Source organism: Apteryx rowi, unplaced genomic scaffold (assembly GCF_003343035.1).
Source record: "Apteryx rowi isolate R43461 unplaced genomic scaffold, aptRow1 scaffold_220, whole genome shotgun sequence".
Lineage (NCBI taxonomy): Eukaryota > Metazoa > Chordata > Aves > Apterygiformes > Apterygidae > Apteryx > Apteryx rowi.
In genome coordinates this window covers 165,390-190,245 of record NW_020448531.1, presented here as the reverse complement: position 1 = coordinate 190,245, position 24,856 = coordinate 165,390, and the positions used below count along the sequence as shown (strand labels likewise).

The following is a 24,856-nucleotide window of genomic DNA, read 5'->3' as shown; positions in this document are numbered from 1 at the left end:
TGACTTGCTCATCTCACTGAAGGAGAACATAACTTTTCCTCCTGGAAGCAAATGGTAACATAATAAAGTATGCTGATTTGGGCCTTACTGTTTGAATTTCTTACTTCACGTTTGTTTAAAACACTGTGTTTACTGAAAATCCAACACAAAGAAGCAACACAGAATATGGTCAGTAGTAAAACAGCAGTAAAATAACAGTTAGTATAAGAACAGTAAAATAGGACAGAACACATTCACTAACCATGGGATCCCTCCTCATCCATTCCATTACCAGATCAGGCTACTAGCCTCCATTGGCAGGGAGCAGAGCAAACCAGAACCAGCTGCCACAGTGTGTACCAAATTCCTACTAATAAGATCCACTTTTGCTCTTGCTGTATAGAACAGAGCACACGGGAATAGCCCTGTTCTGTAAATGAGTAACGTACAAAACAACAGGGGAGAACAGATCGTCTTCAGGCATTAGATAATTCAGGGAATGATTACTATACAGAGTTGATTTCCAGCCTGTGAACGCATAAAGCCATTTCAGTTGTATCTGCCATTAAAAAAAAGGTTCATTGCAGCCTCATAAGCCAGGCATTTGCATCAGATATTCCAGCTTAGTTGTAACTGCAAATTAATCCATGCCACTTTGTTTCCCCCCTCAGACTTCTCGTACACAGATGCCTTGTAGCTCCAGTGCTCAACGGACTGATGATTTATTGAGCTAGGCTTCCCTTCTGACCTGTCCACAGCTCTCGGAGCTCCACTTTACAGCCAAGATCTCTCAGCGCAGCTTTGGCCACATCATCGCAGTCCTTGTGCGTTGCACGAGCTTCTGTTATTAGGTTCTCAGCTCCCATCTCTAAGATGGGCTGAGAAAAGTCCCGACTCCGAGAGACTAGGTTGCGGATCAGCATGCAAGCCTGTTTCTGAGGAGAGAGGTAAGTGAGAGATATTAGCATCTTTTGTAGGGAAACRGAAGGAAGAGCAGATGTAGGGAGTCCTGCATACCCATAAAAGATTTTCCAATTCTTACAGGTCTAGTGGACTCTTAGGAAGATGCTGCAGCTATCTTCCCAACATACTCATAACCTTCTGATATTTGTCAGTAAAGGACAAAATCCCTACGAGGCAAGGAACACTACCAGCACTAATCCTGAATAAATAATGAAGAGCTCTGAGGCAAATACCTGTACAGCCACTTCTTTTGGGTGTGCTTTCATAGCCTGAAGAGCTGCCAAAGCCCCTCCACCTTCCATGATGACATTACAGTTCTCAGGTTTGCGTAAAGCCAACATACACAAGGCTGCACAACCTTGCTCACAGATCTGCAAAACAAAGAGAAAGAGGGACTCACCAGCTGAAAATGTTGCATTAAGGGAAAAATATTTGGGGTTTTGATTTCCTAGTATTTTTTAAGTTTCTTCCACTGAAACTTCCTGCTCCTTTGGCATGTAAACCAAGTTCCATATTGTCAATTACATCAGATCGAAAATAATTTCGGTAGTGGCTGAAATCTGACCTGCAGCCACACAGATGTAAATGACTATCCCATATCCATTCCATTCACGGACAGGAAACAACATAATATGGTAAGGTGTGTATATCTTTATGTTTACACAACTATTTGCCAAAGCATGCACTTAACCACTCTACAACAAGTGGATATTAAAGGTTTAACACATTGTTCAGGTTAGGAAAAGAATGTTAAATGCAATCATTAACAACTATACTTAGATGACTATACTTAGAATGGATCTGCCCTTAACATAGACTGCTTTATCACAAGTCAAAGCAATACTGTGGGTTGTTGCCCCACAGAAGATAACACTGCTATATTATGAGCCCCAAAACCGATCTCCAATCTCAGCTTCAGTGGGACATCATCAACCAATTTGCTGCATACCTGAGGGTTGGCAAGGTGATGGCTTATAGCCAGCACAATGAGGTCCGTTCCCCCAGCATTAACTATGGCATCTTTCACGTCATCATTACCTGCAACTGCTCGGATGGCACTCAGCACCTGCTTCACCACATCCTGTGTTCATCAAGAAAAAATAGCTTAGACAGCAGGAGAAAATTTTTCACGAACTTTTGAAAGGCAACCAGAACAGACCCCAGCAACTCCACTCAAACAGTTCTAATTCCCAGCTATGAAGAGCAACGTTATTCTCAGTCACTCACATCTCAGGTACAGTTTCTTGCTAGAAAGAATAATAAGGAACCTTCTTTGGACTGAAAGGGGTTTTCAAAGAAGCTTAAAGAATCAAACACCAACCCACTGGGACTCAAGTGTCTAAATCCTCTTGGACCTCTTCTAGCCAGGGCTGTGGGAAACCAGAAGCTCAGCTTTTTTGGGAGCAATGAGAGTTCTGCTCATGGACTAGGGAGGACAGAGGAAGTAACCATGAGCAAGGGGATTAGAATTACTGCATTCTTAGCTTTGACAGGGCACATGTAACCTTGTTCTGTATATCAGGCTGTAAAAAGGGAAGCAAATGGGTATCGGTGGTTGGGTTTCAACCCTAACTGCACCTAAAATTACGCATAGTCTAAGGCTTATTCACAGCCAGGAAAAGCATGCTCTGTTGCATTACCTCCCCACCCAAGTACACTTTATTTCACTCACTGGATGGTCAATGCAGTCAGCGAGGAGAGACACCATAAAATTTAAGCCCCCAAGGTCCACAATCTCTTGACAGAATTCATTTCTGACAGAAAGGCGAGAAAGAGTGGCACAAAGTTCACTGAGAACACTGGAGTTATCTGTGAAAGCTGCAGAGGAGAGATGATGAATGGAGTAAGTACAAGCAAGGAGGGCTGCTAGCAGAATCAAGGTGTTTTATTGTGCTTCATTAAAAAAAAAAAAATCAAACAGGAAAGAGTGAATTTCACTTTGCGTATTAAAACACTTCACCACAGATGACACCTTGTGCGCTCCATATCTCAACTGAGACAGAATGTCTTTCTTTGGCTCACAGAGGTCTTTTATAGCAAGAATGTGGCACCCTGGCAGGGATAATGGGTGTCTACACCTGCACTGGGCTATAAAATACTCACTAGACAGACTGACAAACAGCTCTACAACTGTCACCTTGGTACTATTCAATGGCCTCTGGAGCACTCATATTTTTCTCTTTCAGGACACATTTTATCAAATGAATTAAACACCATTTTAGCAGCATATTTCAAAATCACCTCTGAGGAGMTTCAATTACTACAAAGCAGTTTCGAGGTAAGATAGCAAAGACGATTTGAAATTAGAATGAACAGTCATGGGTTTAACTTTACCTTTTGCAGCTTCAATGAGGACCCTTAACCCGTCATTCTCCAACACAATCATTTTGGCATGATCATGAGCATGACCAAAGGGCACCCGGATGTCATCATCGAACGTCATGATCCTGAGTGCTGAGGAGGCCATTCGAACGATGTCAGCACTGTCTCCGTGCTGCACTATAGCTCCGGTCAGAAGTGGCAGAACCCCGCCTTTCACGAGGTCCTGACGATTCTGCTCATGCTTCAGACAGGCGTGTCGAATGCATCGGATCGCAGCTAGCGTCATTTCAGCATCCTCTGCATATTCTTTCAGAGTTTGTAGCAGTAGATCCTGGCCAACAGAGTCAAGTAGGTCTGGCTGCCCATCCAGGACGGCAGACAGAGCATAAAAAACTTTCAGCATTAAATTTCTGTCTCCGGAAGCCAGCTGGAAGGCAGGGAATACCACAGAATAGGCACCGTGCTGCCCAGCCAGGTAGCGGAAAGCCAGCTGTTCTTTGCATTGCTCAGTGAAGAGCACTAGCTGCTCGGCCATCTCAGTGAGATCGGAGTCAGCAACAGATCTCCTGAGGGAATCTAAAGTCTGAAGAAGAGAACAAGAATTACTTTTTCATCTGAACTGAGGAGGAACAAGAGCAATTCTTTACAATCAGTCATATTTGCTTGCTTACAGTAATTTTCTCCTTTTAAATTTAAAACAAATTTGGCATAGCTAAGAAGCAGCTGTCCCAAAGAGCAGCATTTTGTCTTTATGCACAGAACAATTGGAGGAATGTGGGTTTCTTTGTACTTCTGCCATCGATGTTATTTTAGAGAGAGAGAGGATCTTCAATTGGGTACACAGAGGAAATTTAGTCTGCTCTGCAAGTTCCACTCAGTTCTTGGCCTCTCTGCCTGGACTGGTCGGGAAACACCAATTCTAGTGATCATTTTTGTGCTGTGTGTCACTCTGACCATTAGTAAGTGACCTGGGTCACACTAATACATTCCGCAAATGGCAACAGCATGCGCCAGTAGTTTTATATTCTTGCTGGTGAGGAACTGCATTGAATCTTTCCATCTATCTGCAGAACGGCTAGCTAACCCCATTTAGGTTACTTTTATCTCTTTCAGTAAAGTTCTTGTGTTGTTTGACTTTACCTGGTCACAACAGAATCTGCTTGTAAGTACAAGAGAGAGTCTCTGCACTTCCTTGTCAGGAAATACTGATATTTTGTACTCACACAGATACTTCAATTAGCAAATGCAACTAGCTTTTGGAACACTTATATTGTTGCTAGTTTGCAGGTAGGTGGGATTAACCACTTGTTCAAGAGCTCATACAGAAATTGGGCAGAAGTAGAAGTAGAAGCCATGTCTCGAGACTCTTAGTCTATTACTTAAACTATGAGACAACACTGATCGCTGGAAAGCAACAGAAATGTTTACTCCTACCAGCAAAATTTCATGCTTTTGCTTTTGGCCATTTTCAGAGGCAGGGTGCCGCACAGCTTTCACAATGTTACTTAAATCAACACCTAAGAAGCAAAAATTAAAACAAGATTAATAAAGATATAGGAACTTGAGTAAAATTTGTTAAGTTAAATCACAGTAAACAAAGAAAAGCGTGGATCAGTGCATCATGAAACCAAAAGGTTGCCAAAGTCCTGTCTATCTAGCATCAATTCTAGCTAAATGTCAATTGGGAAAAAAGAGTTCAATTTCATTCTCTGAAGCTTCCAGTTACAGTTAAAGGAGTTTTTCAGTCATAACTACTCCATAAAACCAGGTTAGTGTTAATAGTATCTATGTTCCACATCACAAAGGCTTCACTTCAGTACTGCATGATCGATCTTTGCATGAATACTCTCTTACATTTTGTGATACCTGAAACTTCAGCCTGCAAGAACCTGAAACACCAAAAAATAGATAAGTATGCAATACCTTGGGCCTCAAATTGCTGCACAGCTTCTCTCACAGCCTCTTCTGGATCCATTTCAAATTCCATAATGTTTTCTTGCACTGCATCATCAAACGTTTCCTGGGCAATTTGCTTGGATCCCATTTTATCGAAGTATTGGAATGGGACAAACTGGTTTCCTGTCCTGTCATTAGGGAAGCCCAGAATTAGTTTTGGTGCAAAAAATTCTAAAGACTCAGTCGAGCAGAGACAAAGAAATCAACTCGCTCTTTGTCAAAATGAAAGCACCGAACTCGAAACCAAAAACACAGCGCCAATGGGATGATTTTTTTTAATTTTTAATCAGTAAAGACTGCGGCGGGCAGCCTGCCCGGGCACACCGGGCCCCGCACTTCGGGGCGGGGCGGGCCCGGCCCTCCCCGGCCCTCCCCGGCCGCCGTTACCCCCCCACCCCGGCCCGGTTCGGCCCCGCGCTCCCCCTCAGCGCACCCAGCTCCCCAAGAGCCTTTCGGTAAGAGCGGGCCCGGCAGCGAGGGGCGCCGGGGGAGCTCCCGGGGGCGCAGCGGGCCTCGGCGCTCCCCGCTACCCACCTCGGCCCGCAGCGCCGCGCCCCGACGGGCTCCTCCCGGCTGACAAAGAGCGGCGGGCTGAGGAGATTGACCCTCCCGGGCCGCCGTACGCAGGCGGCGGGCACACCGGCTCCCCTCCGCGGGCTCAGCTCTCTCAGTGCGCATGCGCCAGCTCACCCCCTTCGTGGGAAACACCGCGGGGGCAGACGGAGCCCGGCTTTCCCAGCGCGCATGCGCCACAGGACGTTTAAAGGGCGCCCAGGCCAGACACACGCGATCGGCCGCCGCCTGCGCAGGCGCAGTGCGGCCGAGGCGGGTCGGAGGCCCCCGGAGGAACGGGAGGCTGCGAGCCGTTCCCGCCTAATCCCCTCCCGATCCAGGGCGGCGGCCTCGTTGTTGAACCCCACCGCCTCCCCGCGTGGACTCCCCCTCCCTGAGAGCCACCCGCCTTGGGTGGGGGGGGAAGAGGGGCGGCGGCGCCTGCGCCTCGGTGGGGCCTGTAGCGCGCAGGCGCAGTGGGGTGAGGGGAGGGGGTGGAGAGCGTCCCGCGGGTGCTGCTGGGAGATTCCCGTGTGGCGGGGAGGCTGCGGGGCCGGGGTGGAGGCGCCGCCTCGGTGCCGGAGGGCAGGGCCGCTCCCGGCGGGGCGGGCCGCGCCGCGGGGCGGGGGCGGGCCCGGGCCTGGCCCCCTCCCCCTCCGCCTTCCCCCCCCCACACCCCGTGCCGGAGCCTGCGCGGCCCGGCGGTGGCCCGGTGAGGGGCGGGAAGGCGGGAGGCGCTAACGACTCCCCCCCCCTCACGCCGCGCTTCACCTCAGGCTGCGCCGCTCGGCGCCCGGAGGAGGGACCAGCCCAAAGGGCCGCGGGAGCCCGCCCGGTGTCGGGCCGGGCCGGGGCTCCGCGGCGTCTCCCCGCCTCCGTGCCCAGGTCAGGGGCGGCTTTGTGCTGTTTCGCTGCAGGGTAAAAATGGCCTCTCGGCGGATCACACGGGAGACGTTTGATGCTGTAGTGCAGGACAAAGTTAAAAGGTACCGGATGGAGCGGAGCGATGCTATGGAAGACACCATCCATCACTTTAAAGGTAATAAAAACCTCGGCGTGACGTGCCCTGGGTTGTAACAGCTGCTGTGGCAGTGCTCATCTTGGTTGCCTACGGGAGCACCTGCACCAATATTTTTCCACGTCCTTTTCTATTTAAGAGGATAACCGCTCAGTGTGGCAGCCACCGTTCCAATGTGGAGTGCAAATTCCAAGGAAAAACTGAATTCCAAACAATGGAATTCGTTCAGGCTGCGTCTGAGAGTGGGTCCGATTTCAGGGAGGTCTCTGGAGACGGYGTCGCAGGGCGAAATTCTCTTGATGTCTGATCAGTTGAACATAGGAGTGCATTTGGGGCCTTTGGGTCTTTCGGCATCATGTTATTCTTAGAGAAAGAAAAAGCTAAAAGCAAGAGATTAAACAGGTGAATGTGTACAGTACCTGATCTACACATTCTTTTACATTCTCTTCTAAATTTCATATTCAGAATGTCTGGAGTAATTAAACAGATTGCATTCATAGCAAGTTAGGTGTTTTAAAATAAGATCTGTTATGTTTTCTTAAAGTTTTCTAAGCTTCAAAGGAACAATTTAATTTAAATAATTAGTCTGTTCATGTATCCTTTATTTTCTGAATTCAGCTATTGGAATTAGGAAATGGGCGAGATTCCTGGCTATTTTGCAGGAATTCCTTGCGTTTCTGTCTTTAATGTTGTAGAGGCAGTTTCCTTCAAAAACTGACTTGTTCTTTAAATCTCAGTGAACTGTGTATCAATTTGTACAAAATAGAGTCTTCTGTTCAGTTGTGAAATTCTGACATTCAGTATGAAAACAGAATGTGCATGTTTTCAGTATTTTTATATCTGAGAAGCCTGATTAGATCTTTGTCTGTTTGTTTCTAAGAAGCATTATGAACATGATATTTGAATCTTCCTAGGCTGAGAAAGTAGTGAGCAAGGGGGAAAAGAAGGGGATTGTAGCAGAACTTGCATTTCTGCTTTAACTATATCTGAAAAGGTTTTAATAAATTGTTTTGTCATGCATGTCTAGGCATTTTTAATCATTGGTTGATTTTGGTTATTATGAATTATTCAAGACATATACGAAAGTAAATGGGAATATCCTAAAGTTAGATATGGATACTGTACCTCAAAGTTTTGGAGTGTTGACTGTTCAAGTGTCCAAATTGCTTGTGAATTTTTTTCTTAATACTACTTGCAGTGCAAGACATGTATTCAGGTCTTTATCATTGCAGCTCATTCAAGGCCAGTCCCAAGACCAAGATATGAAGACAGTTTTCATGATGAGGGAAGATACACTCATGATGACATCCAACACCATCCACATGATGACTGGAGTGAAGACCCTAGAGATGAGTATCCAGGACCTTCTTATAGATCTAGCAGCCCTCTCATAAGGAAAGATAACTATTACCATGAACAGTATGGCCGCCCAGCGTCTCGCGACCGGGAGTATGGGCGCCCGGCTTCTCATGACAGGGAATTTGGCCGTCCAGCATCTCGCAACCGGGAGTATGGGCGCCCGGCTTCTCATGACAGGGAGTATGGGCGCCCAGCATCTCGTAACCGGGAGTATGGGCGCCCGGTTTCTCATGACCGGGAATATGGGCACCCAGTTTCTCACGACCGGGAGTATGGGGACCTGGCTTCTCATGAGCAGGACTATGGCCRTCCTGACCCTTGGGAGTCCACTGGACCACATGAAACTGACTTTAGTTCTTCAGATATTTTAGGTGATTTTAGATCACCAGGACTCATGGAAGATGAGTACAGTAACATGGAAGGTCAGGAGTATGATATGGACTTTGGGATTCAGTCTGACAGTGAGTTCAGACCCCCGGTACGGAGGGGCAGCATTGGCAGGGGAAGAGTTCTGCGAGGAAAACGTATTACAAGGGGCACTGCCAAAACTAAAGTATTCAAAGCAGATATCAAAACTCCCCTAAAAAAATGGAACACTAAAAAGCTGCAACCAGAGGCCGAGCAGAAGCCAACTATGCAATCTGATCAAATGCCAGAGACTGCTGAGCWTCCTAACCAGAGGCCGGTGACCGTCCAGCGCCCTAATCAAAAGCTGCCTCCACGACCTAATCAGAGACCAACTATAACAACCCAGAGACCTATCCTCAGACTTCCAAAGCCTGCACATGTTTTCAGAAATCTCAGTTTTGACCTTGTGGACAAATCTGACATTTTTTCAACATTTGGAATAGAAATCATAAAATGGGCAGGATTTCATGCAATAAAAAATGATGCAGAATTTTCTCGGCTCTTTGGAGCTCTCTTTGAGCTAGAGACAGAAACCTGTGCAAAAATGCTTGCTTCATTCAAGTGTTCACTAAAGCCAGAACACAGAGATTATTGTTTCTTTACTATCAAGAGTTTACAACATGCTGCTCTGAAAACTCCCAAAGTGGACAATGAGTTTTTAAATATGCTATTGGATAAGGGTGCTGTGAAAACAAAGAACTGCTTCTTTGAAATAATAAAACCTTTTGATAAATACATAATGAGGCTCCAAGACCGTCTACTAAAAGGTGTTACACCTCTGCTCATGGCCTGCAATGCCTATGAATTAAGCATTAAGACAAGTGGTTTCAGTAATCCCAGAGAAATGGCAAATGCTTTTGAGACCACTGTTTCTCTTTGTCGTAAGTCTTTAGCACTTCTGGGTCAGACCTTTGCATTAGCATCTGTTTTCAGGCAAGAGAAAATACTCGAAGCTGTAGGGCTCCAGGAAATGGCTCCCGCACCAACATTATTCCCAAATTTTGATGATTCAACATTGTTTGGAAGAGAGTACATAGAAAATTTGAAGGCTTGGTTGGAGAAAAGTGGATATCCAATTCAGATGAAAAAAGCTGAACCGGAGTCCACAGTACAGCTTAAAAAACCCTCTCCTGACACAAAAATTAAGAGTAAGTGAAATGCTGTAAGATACTTTTCCAGTACAGAGTTTCTTTACTTTTCAGCAGGATTTTACCTCAAATTTTCATGGTTTCATTAGGTCAGGAATTCCTAATGCTGGGAATTCCATGCAAATCCCTGGCAGTGGTGCAGCATGTAATACTATCTGCTATAGCAGTAGCTTTCAGCTCCCTGCCAGGCTATGCAGATGAAAGCATGTCTCCTTYCTCCCCTCTACTGCATGTACTTCAAATTTAGGATTTTCAGCTTGTGCCCTTGGCTACTTCAGCTGTCCTACCATCCAACGTCACAGCCTCGAGCTAGGGAGCCCAGGATCACATCTGCGCATCATAGCCCACCAACTAATTGGCAGTTGGCTAAGTTACAGAATAAGTATTTCCAAGTAAGCAAAGTTATGAGATGTTACCATTACCACTTTTACCAGATGCAAGCGTATTTCTTCAAAGTTGTTTATATACTACTATCTTTAGCAATAGTACCACCTTTACTGTATTAGGCCATCTACTTCATCTGCTCTAAAGTATGCTTATTCCTTACTATACTCATCTGTTTCTTCCTCTTTGGACTTCAGCTACTTCAGCAGTGAGTTTTTACAGCACTGATGCTGTGTGACCAATAATTTGCAACTTACCCTTTCAAAGTAGTGTTCAAATATATTTACTTTGCACAAAATCCTTTTGGTGCTATAAGTAATTGCCACTTAAAAGATGACTTATCTTGCCCAGTATGGCAGAGGATAAGTTTCTTAAACCATGATGGTTCCCATAATGAACTGTTCTAGATCTAAGGTGAGTTGAGAAAACAAAGTTTCTGAGGTTTCCTTAACTTATTCTAATATTAAGTGCAGCCTTTTTTTGTGTTGATATGTCGAAAAATTGTAAATGTCAATATGTCACAAGAATAGAAAGAGGATATATTGATACCCTGTGAATAATGAAATGATTCTGTTTTATTTCTTCTTACAGTCCCACAGCGAGCTGATCGGAAAGTTGTAGAGACAATTGAAAAGCTAGTGAATAGCATTGTTTCAGGAACCTTGYCTGCCAAAGAGAGAAACGCTCAAAAGAACTGTCCTGAATATTGGTAGGCGTGTTTGTGCAATTAGAACAGTATGTCATAATACTACTTTGCTCTGCTCCACTGAAGATACTTAGAATTTTAATATTTCGCTCAATGGGCGTAAGATCAAAGCCTATGGTATATTTCACCCGACTATTTGAAAATGTTTTCAAAGCTAATTAATTACACTTCTTTATATCCCTGGAAATTGTCCTGGTGCTTTTGTTTTGTCTAGTAGACCACATTCCTTTTGATCTGTCAATAATGACTGTAAGTCAATCCAAATACAAGAAGTTAAAAGCAGTCTACATTTACAAGGTGAAGATATTAAGCAAATGTAGTTAACATACATATATATGTGTATATATATATATATGTATGTATGTAACAGACTTATGAGTCTAGTGTTCTACAAATAATACTGGAAAAAGAAAGCCAAGACACTCCAACTGTAATGATCTTTAATATGACAACATGTCTCTATGTGCAAATTGCAGCATAGCTGATTAATTACTAGCCAGATAATTTATGTCAAAACCCTCTGTCATTTGCTTGCTTGACATAATTTTCTTTACTTACTGCTTTAGAAATGGAGTTACCTTTTATTCTGAGGGAAAACCTATGCAGGTGATTGTTAGTGCAGTAACCTGAGTATACCCCTCAAAAATGGTCAGTTGTTACTGAGTTTCTGATCTGAGAATTTGAGATTAGTTGTGCTTTTGGCTTAGGCTTTCATTTTATTTATATCATTTTTATTTAGGTTCTTGTCTGAAGAAGATAGTCTAGAATACAAATATTACAGACTGAAGTTATCAGAGATGCAAAGGCGGACATCATCTGGCAAGGAAGCAGGTGGTGAGGGCAGAACACTAGAAGAATCTGCAACAGAATCGGTAAGGGCCATGTTGTATGCCAGGAAAGTAGCAAGTATTAAGAGAAGACTATTTAAAAGAAAAAGGCTTGGAATTATTGCACAACGTGGAGTTCGAGGAAGGAAGGTGAGGAGGGCAACAATAGGGACACAGACTGTGCTGTCAGCTGGTACAATGCTGAAACACCAAGACAAGCACATCCAAGGTTCAGTCCAGTCAAAGCCTTCTGTATCAGAAACCAACGTGGCCRAAAAGAATTCTTCCTTGGATACAACTGGGTCCTCACAATGTGCCACTAATCCAGAAGTCTCTCTGCCAGCAGAAGAAGGGGCAGATTCTGAAGATTTATTGGCACCACCTGAACTTTTCCCACCATTGTCCTCTCAGTTTCCTGATGGTAAGTGAAGATGCAAGATTTGACTTTAAAATGACACAAGAAAAGAATTAAGATTCCATAGAATGTTCTCCTGGAAATTCTAATCTTTATTTATTTTGCTAAAGTAGATAGAGTTCTCAACTGTACTGACATTCCAGTGCTGTAGGCTTTGCATGAACATTCTGTTTCTTGCAGTGGATGCTAAAACAATGGAAACTGCTGAGAAGCTGGCCAAGTTTGTTGCTCAAGTAGGACCAGAAATTGAGCAGTTCAGCATAGACAACAGCGCAGATAACCCGGATCTTTGGTGAGTAACCTACACGTTCATCTATGGAAAACTGGCCAATAAGAAAAATAAAAATACATCTAAACAATTATTAAAGAGATATTTCCTTTTATTATTTGTTTTAGCACTCTTTGTCTATCTTGTGGTCACTTAGAGATGCATGTTTTTATTTAATGTGTTTGGGAACATGGGATTTTGAGTGCTACTCCCTGTTGTCCCACTCAGCACTTCCATTAATGGTCAATATCTGAAATATCTGAGAAGAAAGATAAATGGTTCTCCTAAATGCACATATGTATTGAAATACGTTTTTTTCTCTTCTATCCTAAGTCATCAGCTTTTGCCCTGAAACAGTGTTCTGACAAAGTATTTTCCAATCTTATTAATTTTTTCTTTTAAATGAGGCTTTAAATACAATGTTCCTGAGCACTGTCATGTAAATTAGCAGAAGTTTTTCAGTTTTAGTGGTACTGTGCAAACAGAAGTGGAGCCCTGCTACCTCTTCCGTCTTCTTCAGAATCAATAAACCTCTTTCCACATAGACCACTTGACTGAAATTTGGAAGACATGAGTAATCTTCTGGGGTTGGCTGTTTGTCTGCTGGGTGATCTTGAATTAGCATCTTGTCTTTGTTTTAGTCTCCCCATCTATATAATGAAGATAATTATATTGATATCTTTTTCCAAAACAGTTTGAGAACTGATGAATATTGCTCTGTAAGATTTTCAGGAGAATGATCTCTGGTTTTATTACATGTTGTAAGGGAATCCTACAGTGCTTCAAAACACCACTAGAATGACCCTTCAAAAATGAATAAGAGATATATTTATAGTATCTTGCTTCATGCTAACCAAAGAAAATCTCTTTGACATTATTTTCACTGTAATTTTTGCCCAGGTTTCTACAGGATCGAAATAGTTCTGCTTTCAAATTCTACCGAATGAAAGTCTATGAGTTATGTCCATCTATTAACTTCAGTGCTGTGTCAGAAACAACTGATGCTGGGGAAGGTACTAAACCTGAAGAGAGAAATCTGGATATTTCAGAAGAGGAGGAGGAAGAAGATGAAGAAGAAGAGGAAGAAGAAAATGAGGAGGAAGCTGAGTTTGAAGAGGATATCTCCCGACCTTTGGAAGAAATGGAAATGGAGATGGAGCAAGCAGAGGAGGGAGAAGAGGAGGACTTCTCAGCAGGTAGAAGTGAGGAGAACCTAGTTGAAGAGATGATTTCCAAAACAGGAGAGGAAATTTCAACAGGTGAAATGCAGCTAGCCACATCATCTGATGGTACTATACCAAATCTGTCAACACAGGCATCTACTCCCGTTCCTGGTACCCTATTTCCTCGCAAACGAATCAGCAGCAAATCACTGAAAGTTGGTATGATTCCTGCCTCTAAAAGGATATGCCTCATAGAAGAACCAAAAGGTGAATGTTATTTGAAAGATATTTTGTACATATCAACAGGAAATTCCTGCATTTCTCTGTATTTTGTAGTGTGTTACTGATTGTTATTGGCTGAAAGAATTACATCTCTTTAATGCAAAAATGAGCATGCTGTTCATTTAAAATGTTCGTTCAATTGACACAGGAAAATCTGATTAATGGGTAAGAGTTTTTGTATTCTAGGGCAGTAGCAAAGCTTTGCTTCTAGTTTGAGATAACCTCTGTCAAACGTCATTCCTAAAAATTCTCTATGTAAATGTTATCCTTTCTCTGCTGCTTAAAAAAACATAGCAGTAGTTGTGGGGGCATTTCTTCCATCAGTGTATGGCAGGTTGAAACAATCTTAAGCCTAGCAGTGAGCATACTTTGAATGTTTGACTGCTCTGAATATATTTAGATCAAAAAGCTGTAATCCAGAGCTACTTTGGATTCACCCATTAAATTTTGTCAATATGGCAACGGGGGGGGAGGGGGTTGTGTCACAATATTTTTAAGACTTGAGAGACAAGTACTTAAAACTTATTACTGCATGTGCTCTGCAGCTACTTTAACAAATGTCTTTTATCTGCATAATGATGTTTATTGATAAATGTTGGTGGTGGTGTTATGAAAATAATGTACAATAACCTCATTTAAGTCCAGTCTGAATTTTCTATCAGAACATTACAGAAGCTCATGGAAATAAAAGATAGGAAGTTCTTACAGAATGTCATCCACCAGTGTATTGCTGGCATGGCATCTTACTCTCTTTTTCATTCTGATCTTTCCTGATGGCACTGGTTTTAGACTGAGGTGTTGAGTTAGAGTCCCACTTGAGTATGTATTTTTGGAGTTCTGTATTAAAATTGGTTGTCTTTACAGCCGAGTTTTGTCTTTGATTTGACTTACAGTTCATGAACCTGTCAGAATCGCTTATGATAGGCCTCGTGGTTGCCCAGTTACAAAGAAGAAGAAGGTAAAGAACTCTTCTGGTTTGCTATTGCATTCTGAGAATCAACTGTCTTTAAGAGAGACAGCCTCTGTAAATGAGTATTGTCTTAAAATCAATTAAAACCTGAAGAGCTTGATCCTGGAAAAGGCTGGACTAAATCTGAGGGGAGCCATGGCTCCTGTTGTCTCTTACTATCTCTGTCAAAATTAAAAACATCTTAAGTTAGAGCCTTACTGAACAGCTGTGCATTAAACTTATTTACCTGTGGTAAGATCTCTTGATGGACAAACTGGGCTTTTTTTTTTTTTTTTTTTTTAAGAAAAGAAATTGGTGAATCGCTCTCTGGCAAAATGTTACAGCTTTCCAAAATTGGTGAAAAGCTATTTGACCGCTTCTATATTTGTAATAGGGAGGCAGTCATCGTATCATTCAGTATTTGTTATTAGAAACATAACTACCTTTTAAAATATAAAAGGGTATTATTTTTTAGAGTGTACTCTATTTTAATAATGTAATTAAAGAATTTGAGAAGTTGAAATACATTTGTTAATACTGTTTAAACTGGCCAAGCAGATGTTTACTCTTTGATAGACTTTTTCTGTGTGGATAGAGAAATGCTGCTTAAAAGATATTTCTGTATATCCAGAAATTTAAACACATTTAATTTACTTTTTTTTTGAGGAGGAGGAATTTAAATCCATGGTCTCTCTCTCTATAACAAAAAAGTCCACCCTTGTTTCTCTGTGTTTTTTCTCTCCACAGAAACCTAAAGATTTAGAATTTTCACACAAGAAACTGACAAACAAAAATGTGGGTTTCCAGATGCTTCAGAAGATGGGCTGGCAAGAAGGACATGGCCTTGGTACACGAGGAAAAGGAATCAGAGAGCCTGTAAAAGTGTATGTAATGGGAACAAACTGCAGAAATTTGACAGCTGTGGAAAAGGCTGGGATTCTAGCAGTAACTATGGGAATCTAACCCACCTGGCTATGGCCAGTTCAGGGTTTTGTTTCCTCTTTATCTCTGGCCTCAGTAAAGTTGAGCATGCAGACTTCACGYGTTTCCTGGCTAAACTGGGCAAAGTATGGTCTAGAAGGCGGCTGTCTGGTTTGACATCTGAAGGCTGCAGTGTGAATGCTGCAGTGTACGGATGCTTTCTAAAGGTATATGGGTGTCCCCCTCCTTCAGGATATTTGGTGGGGAGGAGTTGTTTTTTTAACACATGGTGTTACCCTGGGGATCTCCTTGCTGCGATGACAGGTACATAATAACATATAAACAGACTTTAGGGATATCATACACTGTACTACCAAGTTTAGGCAGCAAAATCATTTTCACTGTAAATATGTGACTTATTCCACCGCRTACTGAAAGAGGTAAGTGCATCTATCAGAAGGTAAGTGTGCTTTTTTTCTTTAGAACATACTTTGTTTTTGAATCTTGGTTTTGTCTTTTAAAGTTTTTGTGTCCAGTGTCCGCTGCTGCCTGCACAGAGAATGGATATTATGTCCTTCAGCTCCCTGACAGAATAATGAGGCAGAAACAATTTATTTCTCTTTGAAACCATATGACAAGCTCTCTAGTTCACACAAGTAGTTTGTGGGTTAACTGTCTACTTTCTCCAGGGTTTTCTATTTTCTCTTCATGCCTTGGACAGTACTGGTCATTTTAGTCCAGTAGAAACAGCTTTTAGTTGTTTACCTTCCAGTAGCCATCACTATAGTTTCCGTATTTCTTTCTTCAGCAGCAAATGTACAATGAGAAAGTTAACTTGCCTATAGCTCTCCTGTGTTTGCCAGTGTTGGAATCTTGGTTCTTAATCCCAAAACACTTGCTGAGACCAAAGATTATGAGTAACTTTTTGGTTTCTATAGCTCCTGGTGCAAGTCTCACCGCACAGCTAATAATAAGCTATTTGCGTGTATCTGGTTTGACGGTTAGTCCACCACATTCTAAGTTTTTGGCCTTCCCCAAGAACTGCATTTTTAATAGGTGAAAATACACTTTTTCCAACTCAAGTCCATTGCTGTGTCACTCTTGTAAAGATAGCTGCAAAGAGCAGTGAAGATCTGCTTTCTGTAACCCTTACAAAAACTTGTTGACCTTTTCTGTAGCATAGAGAGTGTTACTCAGGTAACTCTGTATCATTGACTGCTTTCACAGCTTGCACTTCTCTTTACTTTCCTATCAGAGTCATTCTTTGGACAATACTTTGAGATGATCTCAGTCAGGATGAAACCAGTGCAACTTAAAATTTTGCTTTCTCTTGTTAGTCGCTTTGATACAGTGCAGTTTTTTTCACTTAGCAATCTGCAGTCTCCACTCTTTCTTCCCCTTTTAAAATTACCAGCTCTTCTATTGATGACTTGTTTACAAGTCCACAAATTGTTTAATCTTCTCTGAGGAAAGGGGCTGGATTAATAATTGGAGACACTCCAGTATCAGAGTAGAACATCTTTTGATCATTATCATACAGCACTGGTCTCTAGAACTGATAAGAGTCAGTTGTTATACAATGAAACTTGAGGTCCTTTTTTATTAAGAAAGCTTAAGGCTTGTCTTTGAAAGGCTTGAGAGAGCAAGTCATATTTGGAGGTTTGAGGAGATTTTTACTTTATTTTACTGTAAAAAGATATATGGGGTGCATGGTGTCTCCTGATGGAAATTATGGCTCCAGAAAATTCTCAGTTGAGTTTTCTGTTAGTCTTGTTTTGCTCTTTTCTGTCCTAGGAACTTAACTGTCACAACTATGGGTCTGACCAATTCTACAGCTGAAGAGAGCTTAAAAAAAAACCCCCAAAACCACCCACACAGTTGAAGGCAGAACATTTTTATGGGATAGATCCTCTTGAGTAATTACGTGATGTCTTTGATTAGTACTTTTATTCTGAAAGTAAGCTAGAAGGGGAACTATAGTGTAAGTATCAAAAAATCTGTTCTTCCTATTCGTAAGTATTAAGCACCCATTGTATAATGGAAACAGCAAATGAAAACTCTCTCCTTCAAATAGTTCATACTTTAAAAGATGGAAAACAAAGGGCAGCAATTGGAGGTCCAAATAGGTGATTTAACAAGGTATATATGTAAGATGTTTGCTGTTTTTGGAATCTGTGGATTTTTCTTTGAGCAGATCTTTAGTGCAGAGAGCATATAACTCCATGTGGGAACAACAGGCATGCATTAAAATGAGGAAACCACAAGATCCTTTAGGTGGCTTTACTTCTAAGTGTACTCTAAAATGAGACTTAACTTGATCATACAGCTGCCAAGGCAGACTCTAATACCATTCACAAGAAAAAACAGTATCCAAGATTTCTACTGTGGAATGCAAAGTTGAATTTGCCTTTTAAGAGTCTGTGAATATTCTTTTAGAACTGCACAGTGATCTATTTGGCTTAAGTGGATATGTCATTACAGAAATTGGATAAGAACCATTTCTATCTATACTACTTAAGGTTCTCCAATTTTACCCTGATGGCCCAGCAATCCCAATTTCAGTAAACTGGGCAATCTGAAATTTTTTCTTACTTCACATAGTGAAATTTTTAATAGATAATACTAATGTAACTGGCCTGGAGGATAAAACTTACATGGGGCATCATTCCTAAATCAGAGGTTTCATTAATCTTAGCTGTGTGAAGTGTATGTTCTRTGCACACAACCTGGAGAAAGAGAGATGGCTTTTAATATTTGGTATCTCAGCATTCTTGTGGGACATCACTTCCCATCTCCTTCCAGGATAAAAAGTTGTTTTGATTTTGCTGAAGCCCCTCTGCTTCTGTTGGCATATTGGATGAAGAGAGATGAGTTAATGACTCACTTTTTTGAGAGGGCAGGAGCTGCAGGTTTTTTCCATTGTGTAGGTCCTGCAAGACCTGAGCTTGCTAGAAATTTTAAGTAAGCAGCATTATGTTCCTTTGCTAAAGATTTCATCTTTTATCCAGACTTATGTGGTGTTTCCTGCTCATTCCTCAAAGTCTCTGACTTAATCATTTTTAAGATTGAAGAAACATGGCAATTTTTGCCATCTTTTCAACAGAGGATTCTGCATACTGTGAATAAAGTGATTACTACAAGAGTTCATGTAAGAATTTGATCTGCTAGGTGACTGTATCTTCACTTCTCCCTTGCTGTCACGGGAGCATTTTCTTCTTGTGGATATTTGCATGTGTGATGGGAGGTGGGGATTGTTTTACAGTTGATATGGTATGCCAAGGACCAAGCCTCTGCTCTCCTTCCCCCCCAAAGTAAACAGAATTACATACCACTCGAATTGTGTCTATGTTGGAAGCTGTTGTTTAGATCTCTTCTGCACATTGTCAAATGTAACAGAAACAGTGTGTTCTAACTATTCATTTTACTCCCTAGGGGTGCTACCTCTGCAGGGGAGGGCTTGGGTGTTGCAGGGGAAGAAAATAAAGAAGATGCATTTGATGTTTTCCGTCAAAGAATGATACAAATGTACAGGCAGAAAAGAGCAAGTAAATAGGTATGTGCAATGGACACGTCTGGTTTATGAATTCCTGCAAACGTTAAAATACCAGGGTTTTTTAAGTCTTCCTTTACCAAGAAAATATTACTATTTCCATGAGTATATCTGGCTTCTTACTTGTCATGAAAATCCAGACCTACTTTGAACTTCTGAATTACCCGCAAATCTTACTTTCTAGGTTTGACATAAGAGACTCGCTCGCTAGAAAGTGCACGGATATGCAAAGGCTGCTGTGTGAAAGATCTTCAGCAGAGTATGCCAGTATGAAGAACGCTTTGTTCTATAGTATTGGACTTGAATACTGACGTATGAAAACATTTTCCAAGATTAAAGTTAGCCTTGTATTTAATTGTGCAAGCTAAYGACTTGGATGTCATCTTCTGAGGAAGAAACAACTGATTTGTTCTCGGAAGTGCCTGTTTACCTCTCTCTTTGGCCAAGTTTGCCTGTTACATGATGAGATGGCTTTCTCCAAACAGAATAAGCAGCATTAGAAATGTGACTATCCTGCTTCGGCTCTGTTCCTTTCTGAAGCCAAGAACCTTCTCAAATTCAGATCTTACTGCAAGGCAGTTCAGTTTTTATTTTACTAAATTTTGTTGATGGGCTAATCTTTTGATCTACTTCTGGAGTCTGTGGAAAGCAGAGTCCTTTCCTCCATACAACAATTTTAAGAACAGTCTCTACCTGCATGCTTATTTTATATAGGATTCTCTGCTTTAAGTGTAGGATGGATAATGGTTCATCCAAGTTTGAGAACACTAAACTCTTGCTTGAAAACCTCAGCTGCTAAGGTTTTTCATTGTAATGAACAAGCAGTACACATTTTAAGTGTACTTTTTGTTTTTACACAAATTTGCAGCTCTTGTTCAACAAATTCTTGAATAATTTCTTTCCTTCTCAAAGAAGTTTAAGCCATGAACAGATGTAATTCATGTGTCTGCAGAAAATACTGAAGAAAATACTTGGAAGTCAGACGTTCAGAAATCATCTGGAAGTGGATCATCAGTTGTATAAGACCATCAGTTTAGAGAGTCATTTCTGTTTCTATTAAATATTTGCTTTGCAGAAGTTCTTTTATTGAATAAATCCCAAGAAATAAGACAAAAAGCTTGTAAGTTTAAAGGATTATTCTAGAATTTACTGAAAGAAGATTGGATTAATCTACTCTGCTTCAATAAAAAAGCATTACCTAACTTCCTGGTGAAGCAGTTCTGAAGAAATGAAAGATTTAGCAGTGTTACTACAGATAAATGTTCAAGGTCTGATCATTCATCCTTTTCAGACTTGCATATCAATAAGGGATCTGACTGGATTACTGAAAGTGACAATTTAATATCCCACTTTTTAGCATACTCCTTCTCTATCATTACCTTTCTAAAACTAGTCAAAAGTCTTCACTTGAACGTTATAGTAATACTTCAGTGAAGTTCACTCTTTAAAGAGTTTATCTTGAGCTGACGCATGTTTTGCTTACTAGGAGTGAGTGCTGTCTTGCTGATGTTTTCATCCTGCACCATGCTTCTTGTAAAGCAAAGAGCTTGTGGTATGCAACTAATAGCGCCCCACAGTAATGTGGCAACATCTCAAGTTCCTAACTGACAATGTGCAAGAAAATGTGTTCAGTTATCAACTTGCCTGTGCCTGCTGTTTAAAGGACAAAATGATATTCTCTCTCCATTAAAAACCTAGCTGGTTGAAAGGGAGTGTCTTATTTTCATTCTGTAGCAACAAACTTTTCCTTGCCTGTAACAACCAGTTTTAGTTTGTGAATGCAAGATTTTTCTTTGCTGTATGGGTCTGTGAAACCAAAAGCTACAATATCATGTCACAGTATAATTTTCTGATCGCTCAGTTTTAGTTGCTTTGGAGCACATGATCACTAAATAAAACCATAATGGCAGGTATGGAAAAATGTCATGCTGATAGTTCTGTTTTTTCGTGAACATGTGTGTCTTCACCTTTATATTACAAGAAGTTGAAGCATCAAGACCATAAACACAGATATGTTTCTCAAGTTTTATCTGGTTATCACACTTGATTAAAGACATTTGATAGTCCAGAGATTTCTCATAGGCTTTGCTTGGAGATATCTTAAGTCCATGAACGTTTTGGACCACAGGCTACTTTTAAGATCATCTATTACAGTACTTGGCAGTGTATGCTTATCTATTAAATTCCTATTTGGATGTGCTCTCCACTGCCCCTCTTTCCTTTCCTGTGCCTGTTGAGCAGTTACACAGTGTAAAACTTAAGCCTTTCAAAAAGGAGATACTGTTGGCCCCAGAGTTATTTCTCAGACCCACTCATAAGAATTTAGCTTTTCTTTTAGTTTCATTGATGAAGCTGATAGTGTTGCTGTTCACAATTTTTTACTTCCCTGCAAACTTCCAGTTCACCTCTTCTTTCACATTCACGTTTGGGAAGCATTCTTGATTGTATGCCACAGTATTTGCAGAAAGGCACAAGGCAAAGTGTTGTTTCAAACTACATTGAAATCCACTTTCTCAGACCCTGATCAGCATTCTGTGCTGTTCTGGTTTAACCTGAGATTGTTAAGCATAGTACCATTTGGGGTGCATTTGCTAAACACCTACTTCCCAATCTGGGAAAATTGTTGGTATCCAGATTGGAAAATGGTACCTTCCTTTTCTGATTGCAATTCAGTTTAGAGTATAATGCTGTCTTGAAAATAAAGATGAACATTGGGAAAATCTTAACCTGCTACCCTGGATGACTGTAGTATGGTCTATCTTTCTTGTGCCAAACTTTAATTTTGGACAAGATAGCAGCAGAGCAGCCCTGGTGCTGAGATTCCAGTGTTGCTCTCAAGTGGGTTACCATTTGCCACTCTTATCTTGTTTTACCAAGAGATGACCTTACACTCCTTTTGCAAAAGGAATTTCCTTTTATTTTGACCTGCTTTTGCAGGCAGCTTTGATTTGAAAATTTAAATACATGTACATGTGAAACATTTGTTGTGCAGATACATTGCCTTGTTTAAAGTTTACTAGCTTCTTTTCTGTTATTTTAGTTCCAGGCTCTCTTCCATGAAGACTGCAAGCTTCAGTGAACATTTTAACTAACTTCAGTGGTGTGTCTACTGTCTTTTGGTTGTTTTTTGCCATTAATCTTGTAGAGCAATTTGCTAGTTTCTGTTCTGTGCAAATTGGCAGTAGTGCTAAGCTAGTAACAATTAGATGCTTATGTTATTGGATAACTGACATTTCTTTTTAGTGTAAGTAAACGTTAGCATTGTTAATCTTTTAATATCTGCAATAAATGTAGAACTAAACAATTTCTGGTTTAAATGTTTTGCTTGTGAATTTGGCCCTTTGTGAGAGATATGCATCATTTTGGCACTAACAAGTGGAATTGAGATTATGCAGTGTTATTTTAGTGTAAAACAGGATTTTATAGCGTGTGAGGGAAGGAAGGTCCCTCTGTTTCTGTGCAGCTAAATGGTTTCTGTAAAGAATACCCATTAAATCACTTCTTAGTTACTTTTTCATGGGTTCCAGTGCATGAAACCCATGCATAACAGTGTTACGTGCAACATGAATGCCAAAATCGTTGTTCTCCAGTCAAAATGCAAAAGTTTTGCCCTTTACTCACATCTGAGGAATTAGTCGTCTCTTTGATTTTCTCAGTGCCCTGAGTTTAAGACAGCAAAACTTTCTCTTTACATGTATGTGTGGTTTACTTTAAATTCAAATTCTTTTTTAGAAAGGATGTGAGGGGAAAAATTGCAACAAACTGAAATTTAACACGTGTACAGCAGCCTTCTATTGATAGGTAAAGTGAGAGTGTTCATTTGCTAAAGATTCAAGCCAGGTCTCATGTCCCTTCCTTTTCTACTGACAGCTATAGCAAGCGTTACTGAGGCAAGTTCAAGCCCTAGCTATCTTTTCCTTAAAAAAAATTACTAAATATAAGGACCTGGTTCTGGAAGAAAGGAAGTTTGCTCTCAGGGGAGAGAAATGAGGCGATCCCCAATTTGGGGGAGGTGCCCTAATGGAGTAAAAGAACTACAGTCATAGTATTTTTACATTGGAGTAATTGTGTTGGACTAATATAGATGTTTTCATTCTTTTGCTTTCAAAGATTGTTGTTGTAATACCAATGACATTTTTCCTATTTATTGCTTTTTTATAAAACACTACAGCATCCTTAGTGTGAACACTTAATCTGTGCTGAGATATTATTTCTCAAAATCAATGTACAGTATTTTTTTCTATTGATATTTCATTCTATACATCTTCTGATTTTGTGCCCAAAGAAAGTCTGGACTCTTAAATTCAAATACTGATACTTTGAATTGTTTTCTGTCCTATAAGTAGGTATACTTTATAATTCAAACCGAATTTCTGGAAGTCCTGTACCATCTTTCATTCTGCATATCTCACGACTGAGTGGCCGATCACAACCAGACTGTACATTTGAGCAATAACAAACACCTAAATGAGAACATGCTCAAAGAACAATAGGGTACTTCGGAAATAAATAGTTTTTGTGAACTGTGTTGAGTAGGTAACTTGCTGAATTGCAGCAAGTGTGGAGAATGTTTGCATTATCTGTGGGCAATAAAGTTACTGCTGTTTAAGAAAGTGCTAGCACACAGTGTGTTCTTCAGCTTTTTGTGCCTAATTCTTGTCGTTAGAAGGTTCTGCTAATTTCCTTGAAAATTCCTTCCTAGGCAAGACCTTGCTCTGAAGGAAGGGCCAGCAGTTAGTTAAAGGAAAGCAGTATTTCAATACTCTGCCACTGGGTAATAAAGTAGTAGTAAAGCACAAAATACAAAGCAAGAAAGTCTTATTTTTAAAACAGCTTTTTGGCTGTAGTTAATTATAGCATATTTTATTTGTGGGGTTAACAAAAGTTCCTGTCTTTGAACAGTTTTCAAGACCTGTTATAGAAACTGGACCAATTTTTGGATGGGAAATAAGATTTTTGAAAAAAAATTCTAAAATGTGAGGCTATTAAGAGGTCACACAACACTTAAGATGAAAATCGAATCTGTAAGTCTGGCTTTATTTGATACCTTACTAATTACTTGTGTATATTATTTTAACGGAAGGTTAGTAGAGTCAGTTCTGTTAAGTTCTGATTTTTTGCATACACTAAGCACAGCAAAATCTGTGTTTTATTTTACTGTTCAATCCTGGTATTCAAATCTAAGTCCCTGTGAGGATGCAGTTTTGTTCTCATCCATATTTCCCTAACTGACAAAAATGGATATAAATACTAAAGATAAATTGTTTAGGGGTACGCTTTGACAACGAGAGAGAAATGAAATGTTTCTGCGAAACCGGCAGTAACTTCCATGCGCTGGTTCGACCACGATGGATCTCCCAAAAAGCCAAATATCAGTAAAAGGAGCGGGGGAGACGTGCTCTATTGCTAAKCACGGAGACTGGTTTTGTTCTCCCACAATTTCTTCTTAGGCTTCGATATAGCAACTAGCGCAGGGAAGTTGGCGTGTCCGCCCCAGTGCCTTAGGGAAGATTATACTAAATAAGTATTTTCTAAAAGCCCTTTTAACTCCGCCGCGCACAGGTCGGTTCCGTTTCCCGCGTGGCACCTCAGGGGCCCGGCGGGGCCGCGCGCCGCCCGCCACCCGCGCGGCGGCGGCGGGAAACGCGAGGCTGCGCCGCGTTGCATTGCGCCGCGTTGCACTGCG

The 24,856-nt window shown here is 41.0% G+C and overlaps 2 protein-coding genes across 9 annotated transcripts; one reads left to right on the top strand and one right to left on the bottom strand.

Annotated features, from left to right (window-relative positions):
• Nucleotides 1-437: 437 nt before the first annotated feature.
• On the bottom strand, nucleotides 438-6,027 carry ARMC6 (armadillo repeat containing 6). Its single transcript, XM_026064856.1, has 8 exons — nucleotides 5,755-6,027; nucleotides 5,188-5,348; nucleotides 4,699-4,781; nucleotides 3,277-3,847; nucleotides 2,615-2,760; nucleotides 1,892-2,023; nucleotides 1,176-1,313; nucleotides 438-914 (listed from the first exon to the last, which is right to left on the bottom strand). Exons 2-8 carry the CDS (start codon nucleotides 5,306-5,308, stop codon nucleotides 702-704), a joined length of 1,404 nt encoding a protein of 467 aa, XP_025920641.1. The 5' UTR covers nucleotides 5,309-5,348; nucleotides 5,755-6,027; the 3' UTR covers nucleotides 438-701.
• Nucleotides 6,028-6,466: 439 nt separating this feature from the next.
• Nucleotides 6,467-23,777, top strand: SUGP2 (SURP and G-patch domain containing 2). Of its 8 annotated transcripts, none has more exons than XM_026064832.1 (10): nucleotides 6,468-6,811; nucleotides 8,023-9,705; nucleotides 10,681-10,798; nucleotides 11,535-12,043; nucleotides 12,218-12,329; nucleotides 13,206-13,735; nucleotides 14,644-14,708; nucleotides 15,447-15,583; nucleotides 19,053-19,173; nucleotides 19,355-23,777. In XM_026064832.1, the coding sequence occupies exons 1-9, from the start codon at nucleotides 6,697-6,699 to the stop codon at nucleotides 19,171-19,173; spliced, it is 3,390 nt and encodes a 1,129-aa protein (XP_025920617.1). In that variant the 5' UTR covers nucleotides 6,468-6,696; the 3' UTR covers nucleotides 19,355-23,777. The 8 variants fall into 8 exon arrangements, with proteins under 8 accessions (XP_025920624.1, XP_025920623.1, XP_025920622.1 ...); XM_026064835.1 differs by having other exon boundaries at nucleotides 6,690-6,811; nucleotides 8,007-9,705; XM_026064833.1 differs by having other exon boundaries at nucleotides 6,697-6,811; nucleotides 22,211-23,777.
• Nucleotides 23,778-24,856: the final 1,079 nt, after the last annotated feature.